This window comes from Silurus meridionalis, chromosome 20 (assembly GCF_014805685.1).
Source record: "Silurus meridionalis isolate SWU-2019-XX chromosome 20, ASM1480568v1, whole genome shotgun sequence".
Classification (NCBI taxonomy): domain Eukaryota; kingdom Metazoa; phylum Chordata; class Actinopteri; order Siluriformes; family Siluridae; genus Silurus; species Silurus meridionalis.
The window spans coordinates 1,797,120-1,812,500 of NC_060903.1; the positions used below are offsets into that span (position 1 = coordinate 1,797,120).

General features: G+C 41.5%; 2 protein-coding genes and 1 non-coding gene across 4 annotated transcripts; 1 reads left to right on the forward strand and 2 right to left on the reverse strand.

Annotated features, from left to right (window-relative positions):
• Positions 1-263: 263 nt before the first annotated feature.
• Positions 264-6,171, reverse strand: bpnt2 (3'(2'), 5'-bisphosphate nucleotidase 2). Its single transcript, XM_046876819.1, has 5 exons — positions 5,498-6,171; positions 3,900-4,059; positions 3,492-3,587; positions 3,178-3,339; positions 264-2,814 (listed from the first exon to the last, which is right to left on the reverse strand). Exons 1-5 carry the CDS (start codon positions 5,834-5,836, stop codon positions 2,546-2,548), a joined length of 1,026 nt encoding a protein of 341 aa, XP_046732775.1. The 5' UTR covers positions 5,837-6,171; the 3' UTR covers positions 264-2,545.
• Positions 6,172-6,922: 751 nt separating this feature from the next.
• Positions 6,923-14,509, reverse strand: mffb (mitochondrial fission factor b). Of its 2 annotated transcripts, none has more exons than XM_046875890.1 (7): positions 14,433-14,509; positions 12,240-12,467; positions 11,872-12,029; positions 9,644-9,732; positions 8,937-9,101; positions 8,411-8,495; positions 6,923-7,670 (listed from the first exon to the last, which is right to left on the reverse strand). In XM_046875890.1, the coding sequence occupies exons 2-7, from the start codon at positions 12,454-12,456 to the stop codon at positions 7,539-7,541; spliced, it is 846 nt and encodes a 281-aa protein (XP_046731846.1). In that variant the 5' UTR covers positions 12,457-12,467; positions 14,433-14,509; the 3' UTR covers positions 6,923-7,538. The 2 variants fall into 2 exon arrangements, with proteins under 2 accessions (XP_046731846.1, XP_046731844.1); XM_046875888.1 differs by lacking the exon at positions 14,433-14,509 and adding an exon at positions 13,112-13,332.
• trnav-aac lies at positions 13,529-13,601 on the forward strand. The gene has a single exon. It is a non-coding gene; the product is annotated as a tRNA-Val (tRNA).
• Positions 14,510-15,381: the final 872 nt, after the last annotated feature.

Genomic DNA, 15,381 nt, shown 5'->3' on the forward strand with positions numbered 1-15,381 from the left:
TCAGCAGTTTACATCAGTCAGAAGCTGTAAATATGGGTTTTTTTACTCATGTTTAGGACGGAGGAGGAGAAGGATGTAACTATAAACGAATAAAAAGCAACAAAAGTGTTAATTAATCCTGGTGCGTGGAAACGTAGCTCTTCTGCGCCCTCTAGTGCCCAAATCGAGCAGGTTCATCCCTGTGGAAAGATTCAGTGCAGTTTATTTCAGCTGTTCTGTTCAAACACTTCATCTAAAAAAGTGGGTCCATCAGCTCCGAGAAATTCAAGACCACCAACAAAAAGTTGCTTTTTATTTCAATGCAAAGAAATGAATGAAATACTTCACTCATAGCGAACAGAGCACATGCAGGAGTTGAACAGCAAACCACTTTTAGTGATCGTGTGCTGTGTTTACACATGTTTTCATGCAGGAGGGTGGAGGGAAAGGAGCCACTGGGACCAGGGTCTAGTGCTACATTAAACCCACAACTGTTCGTTTGTCCGCTCTTTAATTGCGAAATAAAAATAAAACACACACTGAAAATATTACACCCGCTCAAAAGAAAAAAAAAATCATAAACTGTTACACATTTACAACTGAGGAGACTGAAGGAAGAGTTCAGCAGAAAAAACTCACACATTTCACGTCATTCTGTTGAAAGGCTACAGGAAGTGGACCAGCGAGTCGTGTTCGAGATCATCTGCGCTGGAGAGAAGTCAGGAACAACACCGGACTACGGTACTAATAGACTTTGATGAACAAAATCATCACGTGTTTACACGCGCCGTTCAACTCGTGTACGATTCCGCAAACCGTTCGACATTGCTATGGAAACGATAAAAATAACAGAACCAGGGTTTACTGCTGCTATGGAAACGATAGCGATATTAGTGTAAGTGTTCGCTGTTACTTTGGAAGCAAGAAGGATTTTAGAACCAGTATTGGCTGTTACTATGGAAACGCTTAGGATATTAGAACCAGTGTTCGCTGTTACTACGGGAACGATAATGATTTTAACATCCCCGTTTGCTGTTACTGTAGAAGCGATAATGATATTACAAGTGTTCGCTGTAACTATGGAAACGATAAGGATATTAGAAACGGCCTTCGCTGTTACTATGGAAACGATACGGGTATTAGAACCAGTGTTCGCTGTAACTATGAAAACGATAGCGAAATAGAAGCAGTGTCCGCTGTTACTATGGAAACTATAACGATCAGAACGAGCGATCGATGTTACTGTGGACCCGATACGGAGATCGGAACCACAGCGTTCGCTGTACGAGTCCCTGCAGACTGTTTGCTGTTACTATGGAAACGCTAGCAGTGTCGAACCAGAGTTTGCTCTTACTATAGAAACGATAAGGATATTAGAACCAATCAGAATGAATAATTCAGCAGCTCTGTGACGACTTCCTGTTATCTATGAACACGTACTGATCTTCACCTCGGCTGAACATCTTGGAGAACCAGAATCCAGAAGGAAGCAGGATGCGGACGCAAATACGTTCCCACTGTAAACACTGTATCATGGTGTCTGTTTTAGTGACACACATGACCTGTGTATGTTAAACTCAAGCACACACACACACACATACACACACACACACACACACGGGAGCATCTGATACTGCAATCAGGGTGGACACTTGACCTCGTAGCACTTTTGCTTCTCCGTACGAGACGAGGCTGCAGGTGGAGTCTGAAATGAATTTAAATTCCGAATATACACGTTTTGGCCAAAAGTATACGGACACCCAGTTTTTCCAGCTGTGCTTTGGGACACAGTGTGGAAGTTCAAAAAGGAGCACACGCTCGGGGGTCCACAAAGTTTTGGCTGCATGTTGCATCTAAAAGAGTTGCAGTCTGGGGATTTCATAACACCATAATGTTATATTTAAAATAAAGAATATATAAATACCCTAACGTTTTATGCTCGAGTACGCAGGGACGCATCAACACCTGAACTCCTGAAACAAATACAGACGTGAGACGTGACGGAAAACCGAAGCCACTGCAAACCGCACGGTGAGAAAAGGAATCTCCTGATCATAGCAAAAACCTGATAAAACATAGAAACATATATATTTAATGGCGACGGATGTAAAGCGAGTGCACCTACAGACTGCAGGATGCGAGAGCAGGTCAGTTGAGCGAGCACTGAGCACCGAGACGCTCGTGAGTCCGTCTGGGTGCGGAGACGGCATGAAAAAAGTCTTCTGACTTTCCGTTAAAGATCCTGTTTAAACGACAAAGCGAAAGAACGAGGCTCCTGATTGGTTAATGCTAATTAGGTATCCAGGATCGATGCACCTCCGCTAGCATGGACACCTACAGACCAGATGCTACTCAGGATCAGGGGAACTAAAGTCCGGAGATAAAGAGTAAACGACGCGGCCGTGCCGTCCGTAAACTGTCTCTCATCGAATATCACTCCGGAAGCAGAGCGCCGTTAAACGCTAAGTACGTGCCGAAGCTCACGTGTCTGCGTGTGGAACGCCGGTTGTGCGTTCCGTCTCCGGTTCCCGAGCGTTCCAGTCTGCGGTACCCCGACCCCTCTTGGTCAGTTTTTGTTCTGCTCCCAGGCCGGCAGCTTTTGCACCACGGCGTCGTGGTCGATGTTGATGGTGGCGAGAACGCCACCGGGGTTCTTCTCTGAGCCCGAGTAATCGATATCCTCCCCCTTCAGCGTGGTCATGTGACCACCGAGCGCTTTCAAAATGGCGTTCCCGGCGCAGATGTCCCACTTCTTGATGTAGGTCACGTGGATGTACATGTCTGCCTTCTCATACTCATCATCGGAAGCGTCCAGCAGGGCGAGAACTTTATATCCTGAGAGAGGGAGAGAAAAAGAGAGAAAAAGAGACAGACAGAAGGGGAGATGTTGAGTGTAGAACCTCATGATGTACTTTTTATCGCGTTACAGTTACATTTAGGAAATATCCCTGACCCTACGGAAATGCTAATGTGCTGCTGCTACAGAGATCCACACTGACCAATCACAAGACAGAATCCGGACGATCTGTATAAAATAGGTCGAGACATCGTCCCGGCATCCCTGGTTGCCATGACAACTGATAAATATTTTTAATAGCATTATATTTTGTATATTTTGAGGGTGTGTGTGAGAGAAAACAGAAAAGGATAATAAAAAAAAAAAAAAAGGACAATGAGAGAAAAGGAAAGCTGCAGCACCTGCGCCCCCTGCTGGTATGATGTCGGTATTGTTCCCGAACGCCTGCTGAATGAAGCCTTTGACCTTGCCTGCGTGCGAGCGTGACACGATGACCTTGGGGGAGTTGGCGTTGTAGGAGTCTCGCGGTGCCACGTTCGCTCCTCCGCCCACCATCGCCCATGCTGAGAAACACGAGAGGAACATGAGAGGAACCACCAAGAACAAGGACAATGAGAAGAAATGTCAATGGTCACATGACTACTGGTGTTTACACACACACACACACACACACACACACACACACACACACACACACACACACACACACACACACCTGTGAAGCCGGTGAAAGGTTTATGGATCACACCTACAACAGGTTCCCCGTTCACAGCCACACAAACCATCGTCGTCACGTACTTCCTCAAGTTTTCTGTATGAAGGAGAGAGAGAGAGAGAGAGAGAGAGAGAGAGAGAGAGAGAGAGAGAGAGAGAGAAGGAAAGAGAGACAGACAAATAAACAGGCAGAACGAAAAAGAGAGCGAGAGAAAGAAAGAGACAGAAAGGAGAGAGAGTGAGAGAAAGAGAGAGAGAGAAAGAAAGAGAGAGAGTTTAAGAGGGCGGAGCTTCAACAGGACATTCTACATAGTTTGCATTACAAGGTTTTTTTTATGTTGATTAGCATTCAGGTACAATTACATCAAAAACAAGAAAAACACACACACACACACACACACACACACACCGGTGTACTCCTGCGTGGCGTCGAGTGGATCGATCCACACGGTTACACTCTCAGCAGGTACGACTTTGCCCTCCGGGATCTTCGTCTGCACCTCACTCGGGATGTTCCGACTCCACACCGTCGCCTCGCCGTCCGAGTTATCGTGTTCCTCAGAGTTCACCTGAACACCACACACACACACACACACACACACACACACACGGAGTGGACCATGTTACTGCTTCAGGACTCTGATTGGTCAAAATGGTGTTATTAATCTTCAGTAACCCTGTAAAACCCAGACATGTGTGGAAACATCTACTGTCTCACTGCTGAGATGTTCAGTGAACCTTTATAGAAGGAGTCTCCAGTGTCAGAGGAGAAGCTGCAGTAAAGCACACACACACAACACACACACACACACACACAACACACAACACACAAAGCTCCGCTGTTCCTCTGCATTCGATTAAATCAAACCAGAATGGTACAGTCGGGTTTTTAACGAGCTGCTGAAGCTGGTCATGACACGAGTCTTGTGTGAATAAATACTACACTGTTCAAACACACACACACACACACACACACACACACAGTAGGAGCTTTGTGCTGTTAAAATACGTCTCATGTTACTGAGTAAACCCTCTGTGCAATTCAGACACTGTGTGTGTGTGTGTGTGTGTGTGTGTGTGTGTGTGTGTGTGTGTGTGTGTAGACTGTGTTTCGCTGTAAATGTGAGTGTGTTTTTTTACAACACTGCAAATATCAACCGTGTGCTTCAACACAGCGATTAAGAACAGCTGCTGTTTCACTTTTCAGCACCACATTCTCTTCTTTCTTCCTTTCTTTCTTTCTGTACGTATTCTTTTCTTTCCTTCTTGATTATGATTTTTTTTTTTTTAATCATTACTTTGTTTATTATTTTAAGTATATAGTAAATAACAGCTGTTGCATCACCCACATTATTTTAGAAGTTAAGACAAAACCTGTGTCCTGGAGACTTCAGAAAACTGTCACAAAGAGACTCGTACACACGCAGTGAAGGTTAAAGAGATGAGGTTAAGGGTGAGCTGAGAATGAATTGGGTATTAACTGAGATTAGAATCAGATGAGCTGAGAATGAGCTGAGAGTGGTCTGAGAATGATCCGAGAGTGGTCTGAGAGTGAGAGAATGAACAGAGTGTGGTCGGAGAATGATCTGAGAATGATCTGAGAATGATCTGAGAGTGAGAGAATGAGCTGAGAGTGGTCTGAGAATGATCTGAGAATGAGAGAATGAGCTGAGAGTGGTCTGAGAATGATCTGAGAGTGGTCTGAGAATGATCTGAGAGTGGTCTGAGAATGGTCTGAGAATGATCTGAGAGTGGTCTGAGAATGATCTGAGAGTGGTCTGAGAATGATCTGAGAATGATCTGAGAGTGAGAGAATGATCTGAGAATAATCTGAGAATGATCTGAGAATGATATGAGAATGATATGAGAGTAGTCTGAGATGATCTGATAATTAGAGAATGAGCAGAGAGTGGTCTGAGAATGATCTGAGAGTGGTCTAAGAATGATCTGAGAGTGGTCTGAGATGATCTGAGAGTGGTGGTGGTGAGTGCTGATGCTGAACCTCACCTGGAGGTAAGGGTACGTGTTTGTGATCAGGTAGTACATCTTCCTGTGCGAGTTTAAATCCCCCATGGTGAGCTTCTCTGAGGCTCCTTCTTTGGTTTTGCCCTTGGATTTCTCCTCCAGTGTGTCCTCCATGCGGATGCGCTTCACCTCCCAGCCTCCCTGCACTGCAGCCTCTATGGACAAGGCGAGGAGATCCCTCAGGTCCACCGTCTTCTTCTGCCTGAAAGCGGCCAGTCTGCTGGACAGGACCCCAGAGTACAGGTGGTACAGGAGGCCGAGCCCGAGCAGGCAGAACACCGCCACACCAAGCGGGGACAGCCGGATCCCCATGGGCGCCATGGCACTGCCTGGAAGCTGGAACTAACTGCAGATAATCGTGAAGATGATTCGGATCTCGGATCGCGGAAAAAAAAAAACCCGGCGTATGTGCGCGCGCTAACTGCTTCTCCCTCTCAGTTCCATTACATCCGGGTTTTATTACACGCTTCCTGCTCGCGACTACAAGAACTTCCTTCCTGGTCTCGGGATCTTTAATTATCCACCACAGCGATACATTTACCAGATTATCCCCCCAAACCGACGTGAGTCCCGCAGCGACACACACAAACCCACGTCTACGCTTGACCTGATACACACACGCACACACAACGACCACTTCCGGGTCACACCCGGAAGCGACAAACCCGGAAGTGAGCACATTTTCGCCTTTGACACGCATTAGGACATATTTAAACATCAATTTTTTAAAAGACAAAATAGTGATTAGATCTGAATTCAATATTTTTTGGAATTTGTCAGAATGTTAACATATTGATACCAATAAAACGTATATAACAATGCGCTCTTTTGGACGCCTTATCGTTTCCATGGTAACAGCTCTCTCACACCCAAGATGGCGTGTGAGGATTTGCTGAAGTTTTATTTAAGACCTTTCATTTCTTTCTTTCATGATTTACGTCCATTTATTCTTTACTTTACTCCCATTCCTTCTTCAATTACTTCTATACGTTTTGTCAGCACGTGCCTTAATTCTTTCTTTCTTTCACCCCTTATATGTATTCATCCATTCATTCTTTTTTCACACATTCTTTTACAATTCACTTCCTCAATACTCACATCTTTTCTTCTTTACAGTATCTTTTCTAAATCAGTATATAACATTCTCTCCTTCATTTTCTTTCTTTTCTTTCATCATTCAATTCTTTCTTTGGCACTGAATATTTTTGTCAGTATTTCTTTCCTTTCTTTCTTTAGCACTTAATTATTTTTCTTTCACCACTAAATGTTTTTTTCAGTATTTAATTAATTCTTTCTTTTTTTCTCTTTTAACACCTCATTCGCTCATTTGGATTCTGATTGGAGTCGTCAGAAGTTTCCATACAAACAAACACCAAAAACGTGTGTGTAATCAATGACATGGACACGTTTTCAGTAAAGAGCTGTTTATTGAACATTTTGGAGTCTCCAGTGTCTGTGTTTGGTAACAGTCAGAGGTGAAGCGTTACAGTCTCGAACAGAGGGACAGAGCGTTTATAGCTGCTACAATGTCAGTAAGAACAGGACGCCGGTTGGGTCGCAGACGTTCAACAACGTTAGAATTATAAACGGATAAAAACTAGTTTCGTTAGATGTGGTCTAAGAGGAACAAAACCCAAAGTGGTTTATTTTCAATGAACGATGTCACAGTCGTGAACACGTTGCTGTTTTGAACACAATCGTTGGCACTAATCACCTTCAGGAAGTGATTCATTTGGTACACAAACAATTATATACAAGTTTGAGTACATGAAAGTCATATAACTAAAACTCTGTTTACTTAAAACTATTGGCGCCCTCTCATTCTTTTTAGTTGTTTATTTTTTTCGTTAAATGCTAATCTGAAATGTTCTTTTTAAATTTTATGCTAACTTTGCTATCAGGTCCGAGTTTGGACTTTATGCAGAACATCTGCGTGAACGTATACATTCACAAAACAGAGATGTGAGTGTCTGATTAAATGCAGCCTGAGATTATGAGAGGAAAGAGGCGACGGCTCCGGAGCTCAGCGGCGTACCCACATCCACGTGTTCACCAGCCAGAGGGCGACGCTGAGGGAGTACACCACCATCTCACGCCTGGCTCGCTCTTTGTTCTCCTGCTCCAGAACCTGCAGTCTACGGTTCAGTTTCACAATCTGGATCACAACCACATCACAAGAGCACATCATCATACGAGTGTTAGATTAACATGGTTACAGGACACACTCTTTCACAGACATGGTGTCGGGTGCTGGAGGCGGAGCTAACGATTGGACCAATCAGCATTGTTTATGATCGCAGCCAGTAAAAGGGGGTGGAGTCACCGCCGATTTTGTGCCGTTTTATAAAAATTTTAGTTTGCTAAATATATTCTCGTTCTCTTTTTCTTTCTTTCATTCTACCTTCTTGAATTAGATTCATTTTTTTATTTCATTCTGCACTAATTTTTTTCTTTCATTACTCAATTTAATCCTTTTTTATCACTTAATTGTTCTGTACTTTCTTTCTTTAGATTTTAAGATTTTTTCTTCTCAATTCTTTCTTTCTTTTTTATTTGCTGCACTTAATTCTTTCATTTCAAAATGTTTTTTTTTACTTATTTTTCTTTCTTCCTTTCAACCATCCTTTCTTTAATTAAATCTCTGTCTTTTTTCCAAATGAACTATGCTCTGTAGAAATGGTGAAGATCAAATCTAATCAAATCTAATCTAATCTAATCAAATCTAATCACGCTCAACAAAAAGCAAAAATGAGTGTTGTTGTCACAGTGCCTTTGGATTAAAAACAAAAATGTGATTTTACAATACATCAATCCTTAACTCTGACCCCATCCCTGACCCTTGACCCCAGCAGTGTCTCTGTGGGAAAAGGGGGGAAACTCTGAGCGAGTTCGTACCTGCCGCCTCAGTGCCGGGGCGTTGCCTAACACCAGGTCATCAGGAGCACCTTCCAAACTAGTGTCTTGTGTCACAAGTGCAGTCCTGAGACAGAAACCAGGAGAACAGGGTGTGGATTTTTATCATGGGAGAACATTTCAGAAACATGTGCATGAATTCTCTTTGGAAGGAGTCTCCAGTGTCAGTGCTTTACAGTTTCTGACTGAGGGACAGAGGGTTTATAGCTGCTACAATGTCAGTAATATATAAAATATTCTGGCCTTATAGTGTAAATATTCTGTGTTCATGGAATAAACTTTCAGAAACTCAGATTTTTGACTTTCTGTGTCTTTGGCAACAGAGCAGGAAGTTGCCCAGAAACCAAAAATCCCTCACGCTGCGATGATTTTTGGGTAAATTCTACATCTGCTCTCAACATATGACTTAAAATCAATTACGTTTATCTTCTGCAACAGGCGTCTGGATATTATCTAGTGGTGTTTGTGATTGTGATCGTCAGTTCTCAGCTCTCATAGTCACAGTCACCTGCGGTGCGAGTCGTCCAGCATGGCCAGGACGTTCTCGTAGGCCCGGCGTGTGGTGAGCTGGATGTAGGAGATGACTCCTCCCACCGTGCCCATTCTCGGCCAGTCCTCGGGGGACACGAGAGGGGGACAAACGCGGATGGGAGCTCTGGGAGACAGGCTCACGCTGGGTGGAGGAAGCAGATGAGGAATTAGCGCTAAACACACTAATGCTAACAAACAATGCATTAATGGTCCTACAGGAACTTGTATTTCTTCTTGCTTTCGTTTGGGTGACCAATTTATGTCATACGGTCAAAATTATTGGGACACCTGACATTTCCAGTCATATGTGGTTCAAACTGTAGGAGGCACACAATAGTATACTTCACTAGGAGAGCCAGAGAAGATCTGCTTTACATGGGTTGCAGGTGTGTGGAAGATCATGCGTGCCCTGCTATAGAGCTCAAACAGTGTTGAACCCCTTGGGATTGGATTTTTTATCCTGACTTTACCCAACATCCCTAAAATCTCATCACCCAACATCCTTGGAATGAATAAAATCTCACAAATCTCCACAAATTCTGGTGGAAAATCTTCCAAGAAGAGTGGAGGTTAATTCTAACAGAACATGTGGAAGCACATACAGAAGGAATTTTGAGGTCAGGTGTCCACAATCTTTTGGCCTTATCTTATTGTGTATCATCAGGTTTTTTTTTTTGTTCTCACGTGTCGTATTTGGCGACCTGGCCGTTGTGATGCGCTCTCGAGGTCTCGCTGAAGCATCGTTCACGCCGGGATCTTGTGCGAGGGCGATTCTTCACGGATATAAAGAGAGAAAAAATATTATACATCAAATCTTTTCGCTTTTAGATTTAAAAAATTTTAATTTCTGTAGCTTGTCCTTCATCCAATCTCTGTTATATCCAATCCATCAAATTTATCCAATCTACCTCAATATCTAGGTCTCTATAGGTTAGGTATCATCCAATCTCTATCACTTCTTCTGTATCTGATCTCTAACAGCTCTTTTTCTCATCCAATCTCTATCACTTCTTCTGTATCCGATCTCTAACAGCTCTTTTTCTCATCTAATCTCTATCACTTCTTCTGTATCCGATCTCTAACAGCTTTTTCTCATCCAATCTCTATCACTTTTTCTGTATCCGATCTCTAACAGCTCTTTTTCTCATCCAATCTCTATCACTTCTTCTGTATCCGATCTCTAACAGCTCTTTTTCTCATCTAATCTCTATCACTTCTTCTGTATCCGATCTCTAACAGCTCTTTTCTCATCTAATCTCTATCACTTCTTCTGTATCCGATCTCTAACAGCTTTTTCTCATCCAATTTCTATCACTTTTTCTGTATCCGATTTCTAACAGCTCTTTTTTCTCATCCAATCTCTATCACTTCTTTATCCGATCTCTAAAAGTTATTTTTCTCATCCAATCTCTATCACTTCTTCTGTATCTGATCTCTAACAGCTCTTTTTCTCATCTAATCTCTATCACTTCTTCTGTATCCGATCTCTAACAGCTCTTTCTCTCATCCAATCTCTATCACTTCTTCTGTATCTGATCTCTAACAGCTCTTTTCTCATCCAATCTCTATCACTTCTTCTGTATCCGATCTCTAACAGCTCTTTTTCTCATCTAATCTCTATCACTTCTTCTGTATCCGATCTCTAACAGCTTTTTCTCATCCAATCTCTATCACTTTTTCTGTATCCGATCTCTAACAGCTCTTTTCTCATCCAATCTCTATCACTTCTTCTGTATCCGATCTCTAACAGTTATTTTTCTCATCTAATCTCTATCACTTCTTCTGTATCCGATCTCTAACAGCTCTTTTTCTCATCTAATCTCTATCACTTCTTCTGTATCCGATCTCTAACAGCTCTTTCTCTCATCCAATTTCTATCACTTTTTCTGTATCCGATTTCTAACAGCTCTTTTCTCATCCAATCTCTATCACTTCTTTATCCGATCTCTAAAAGTTATTTTTCTCATCCAATCTCTATCACTTCTTCTGTATCTGATCTCTAACAGCTCTTTTTCTCATCTAATCTCTATCACTTCTTCTGTATCCGATCTCTAACAGCTCTTTCTCTCATCCAATCTCTATCACTTCTTCTGTATCTGATCTCTAACAGCTCTTTTTCTCATCCAATCTCTATCACTTCTTCTGTATCCGATCTCTAACAGCTCTTTTTCTCATCTAATCTATATCACTTCTTCTGTATCCGATCTCTAACAGCTTTTTCTCATCCAATCTCTATCACTTTTTCTGTATCCGATCTCTAACAGCTCTTTTTCTCATCCAATCTCTATCACTTCTTTATCCGATCTCTAACAGCTCTTTTTCTCATCCAATCTCTGTCACTTCTTCTGTATCTGATCTATAAAAATTCTTTTTCTCATCCAATCTCTATCACTTCTGTATCCGATCTCTAACAGCTCTTTTTCTCATCCAATCTCTGTCACTTCTTCTGTATCCGATTTCTAATAGTTCTTTTTCTCATCCAATCTCTATGAATTCTGTATCCGATCTCTATCAGTTTCTTCTCATTCAATCCAATAACGGTTTTAGCGTGTCTAATCTTAACCACATCTGATCTGATTTCTGTAGTCTTACATCCTCCAATCTCTTCTATCATTTCTTCCTCATCCAGCGTCATTTAGAAAACCCCCCATAACCTGCTGATTTCTGCAGCACGAGCACTTCGATCGATGCGTCTGATTTCTAGTTAAGTAGCTTTGAATGATTCCGTATTAAAGGGTAAACATCAGACGTTTCTCAGGACCATTCTGACAGATGTTTTATAAAATCCGACCTTAATAAATGTTATTTTATTTATCATCAGTTTCAGTTCTAATGAAAAACTGATTCGGGCCTCATCACACAGATAAGGTCTGAAAATGTGGACGCTGTGGTAGGTTAATACATTTCTTCACCTGAGAGGGTCCTGGGAGCTGCTCAGTCTCCAGGAAGTCCAGAGGCTGGTCTTGGAGCGTGAGGACATGAGGAGGAGCCTTCAACTCCACACTCTCCACCGGGATGGACTGGATCAGATCGAGCTCTCGTGGCCTGAAGTGAGGATCGTTTTCGTCTCCTATGGAAAAGAAAATGTGGACGGTTCTGAAGAGTTGCTTCTGGTTTACTTTCTCTTCATAATGACTTTTTTGATTTGTGACTTTAATTCAATTGATTAGATTCTTCATAACATCTCAAATTTGATTCAATTCACAGAGCGACACAGAGACCTGAGATATTTAAAACGGACTCGCCAGATAAATCCGTGAGCTGAATGTGGAACAAGTACCTGCTACTACGATCCTGTCGGGAACCTGCATCATGGTGCAGTGGGATTCCTCGGGGAACGATAGAAGTTGGTCCATGGGCGACTCCGCTCCGACTTTCAGCCTCTCTGGGATTCTCATCTGCTGGTTGATTTCCTCGGTGTAGTCCAGCTCGTAGTGAGCGCGGTTCACTTCAGCCATATAGGCAGTGACTGCGCCGTCCAGGTCTGCTTCGTGCATTTCCTAAACCGCTGCGAGATTCACACGATGTAAAAGATGTACAAAGCAATACAATGATACGGTTTCGCTATCATGATAAATAATGTTGAGATAAACAGAACAAAATATCATTTTTATTCATTTCCCAAAGACACGGCGTACTATTTATCCGTTTATTGTTATGTTTAAACTGAATGAATCAACCGACCCGAATAGAGAATTCAACAGATTCGAATTGTGTGTTTTGGGGAAAAAAAATCCAGTCAGGAGTTATTAATATTGAATAATTATTATGATTTATTAAATAACAAATTATCGATTTATTAACAATTACATTATTAATACTATTATTAATATGTAATATATTTAAAATATGACAGACGTACATTTAAATGATACAGAAAATGTTTAGAGGCCAAATATGATGTTTACATTAAAAATAAATCAAATGTTAAATTCGATTTATTTTGGATTGATTAATAACTAGCATTATCAACCTGTTACCTTTCATCTGGCTAATTATGAAAAAAATATAGAAGATAAATTTAGGGTTAGATATTCAGGTCATAACTTATGATCAGGATTGACATTTATTATTATTATTATTATTATTATTATTATTATGCTTGAAACAATGACGTCACTCGTGACCGTTGAAGGTGCTTAAGCTAATTACCTGCTAGCGTCACTGATGCAGCCCGGATCCTGATGGTTTCTGGTGCTTTCGGTTTTTACATGTCTGAACCGTCTCTTATCCGGATTATTTAATAAACTAGATCAGCAGGTTGGTCGGGATTAATTTTCATGAACATGTAAATTATGAAGCTCTAAACTGCACATCCTTCATTATACACACAACCTGCCGCGCTCCTATCCCTGCGCATGCGCTCTAGACACGCCGCTGATATAGTGCGCAGAATCCCCAGCCGCCATTTTTAATATTTATGGCTTGTCCTTTGTAGCCAAATTAGTTTATTATATTTGAAATTATGTTACAATATAAACATGTATTATCATGTACAGTTATGATTTATAATTACAATACAATGCACTAGCTTTAAATAACCTGGGTTTGAAAGTGACATCCGGGTTAGTTCCCGTAGTGTAGTGGTTATCACGTTCGCCTAACACGCGAAAGGTCCCCGGTTCGAAACCGGGCGGGAACACGTTTTTTAAATATTTTTTCTTTCATTTAATTTACATTAATTAATTTAACTTTTTTTTTTATTAATAGTTTTTTTTAGAAATTAGATCATCTTATTCATTTATTACTTATTAACATTTGCTCCTATGGTGGTGACCTCCTAAACCTATTCACTATCACTCATATACATGTCTATATTGGTGTATATAAATGTCCTGCTGACGCTTTAATTATTCATTTAATTCATTATAATATGAAATGTTGGGTTAATAAGCGGAATTGACAATCAGTCTCAGTCTCTGACCTGAACAATTATTACCAGAGTGCATTTTTGTGTGTGTGTGTGTGTGTGTGTGTGTGTGTGAGAATTCCCGACCTGATCATACCTTTTACAGCCAGCAGATGGCGCAAAGTCACAAATAATCACAAGCCATACACGAACCTACCAAAAGTATTTGCTCCCCTAACCATCAAACCCATCACTGCTCGTTAAACGTCTGATTCCAGATTCCCATGTTTGCTGTTATAATAAACTCCTCCACTATTATTACTGTATTATTAACTACTATTGTATTGTCTGACGCCTCCATGTAACCAATCAGAATCCTGTTCGTTATTCAACAAGGTCACATGACCAGGAGCAATTGACTGATATAGTGATATAGTGAGGATCGTCAGGGGTGTAATAACATTTACACCCAAATTAGAATATTATCCAGGCGTTCGAACATCATAATTGCATTATATTTGCATATTCACACACACACACACACACACACACACACACACACACACACACACACACACACACACACACACACGCACACACACACATTGACTGGTCGTCACTTACATTCATCTTCAACATAATTTCGGTTCACATTTGTCATGCTGTCACTTCTGGGGTTTACTGTCAAAGCTGTGTGTGTGTGTGTGTGTGTGTGTGTGTGTGGTGACATCACTCCTGCTTCTATGGGTTTAAGGGCTTAGGGGTTAAACCTCATTGCACTCAGCTCCTTTTTTTACAGGATTACGATTCACGCTTTTGTATTTACACCTCCTGCATGTGTGAACTCAGTGCCGTAGGCCGAGCGTATGTTCACATCCGCCTGTGTGTGTGTGTGTGTTGTGTTGTGCAATATTTACTGGTAATCATCACACACTTTCTGTGTTGAAAGAAAACAGTTCAGAAAGGAAAGCCTGTGATGAGCATCCACATGTTTCTCAGATGTTCCTTGTGGGGTTTGTGGAAAACCCGGCATGTGGATGATGGAGAATGGGAAAGGGGCACGGATCTGCTGTCCCACTTTGGTCAGCAAGTCATGGAGGCGGAATAAAGAGGCTGTGAAAGTTTGATGGCTTGGCATCTGGAAGAATCAGAGCAGAAATGTGAACGCTGTTGTGTTCATTACAAGTCTTTTTTTTACCCCTTCGTTAGAAGTACAATCGCATCGTTTGGTGCAAGAATATATATTTTTTGTATTAAAAAAATCTTTAAAAGGCTAATATTAGCTATTCAGCTAGTAATGCTTGCTCAAAGGATTCGATGCTATGTAAGAAAAATGCTTTTATACTCATTGCATGTACTTTACAGCACAGTGGGGATACAGCGCCCCCTGGAACACTAAGAGTTAAGGGCCCCTGAGCAAGAAGGGGAAGGAGTCTCCAGTGTCAGTGCATACTCCGAGTGAGGGGTTTACACTCTTCTGTGCTTTCCTCCTACTGGGTTTTTACAGAAGTGCTGTTATACCAATGAGAAATTGTTTTGCAGACTTTAAAGGTAACAATAAATAGATAAAGAT

Bases quoted from the DNA above. Each gene is read 5' to 3' on its own strand.
- bpnt2 (XM_046876819.1), bottom strand. From the start codon at position 5,836: ATGGCGCCCATGGGGATCCGGCTGTCCCCGCTTGGTGTGGCGGTGTTC. The intron at 3,340-3,491 runs GTGTGTGTGTGT...CGTGTTTCTCAG, and splicing joins ACCTTTCACCGGCTTCACAG to CATGGGCGATGGTGGGCGGA. The intron at 2,815-3,177 runs GTGCTGCAGCTT...TCCCTCTCTCAG, and splicing joins CATACCAGCAGGGGGCGCAG to GATATAAAGTTCTCGCCCTG.
- mffb (XM_046875890.1), bottom strand. From the start codon at position 12,456: ATGCACGAAGCAGACCTGGACGGCGCAGTCACTGCCTATATGGCTGAA. The intron at 9,102-9,643 runs GTGAGAACAAAA...TCCTCCACCCAG, and splicing joins CAGGTCGCCAAATACGACAC to CGTGAGCCTGTCTCCCAGAG. The intron at 8,496-8,936 runs GTGACTGTGACT...TTTCTGTCTCAG, and splicing joins CTGGACGACTCGCACCGCAG to GACTGCACTTGTGACACAAG.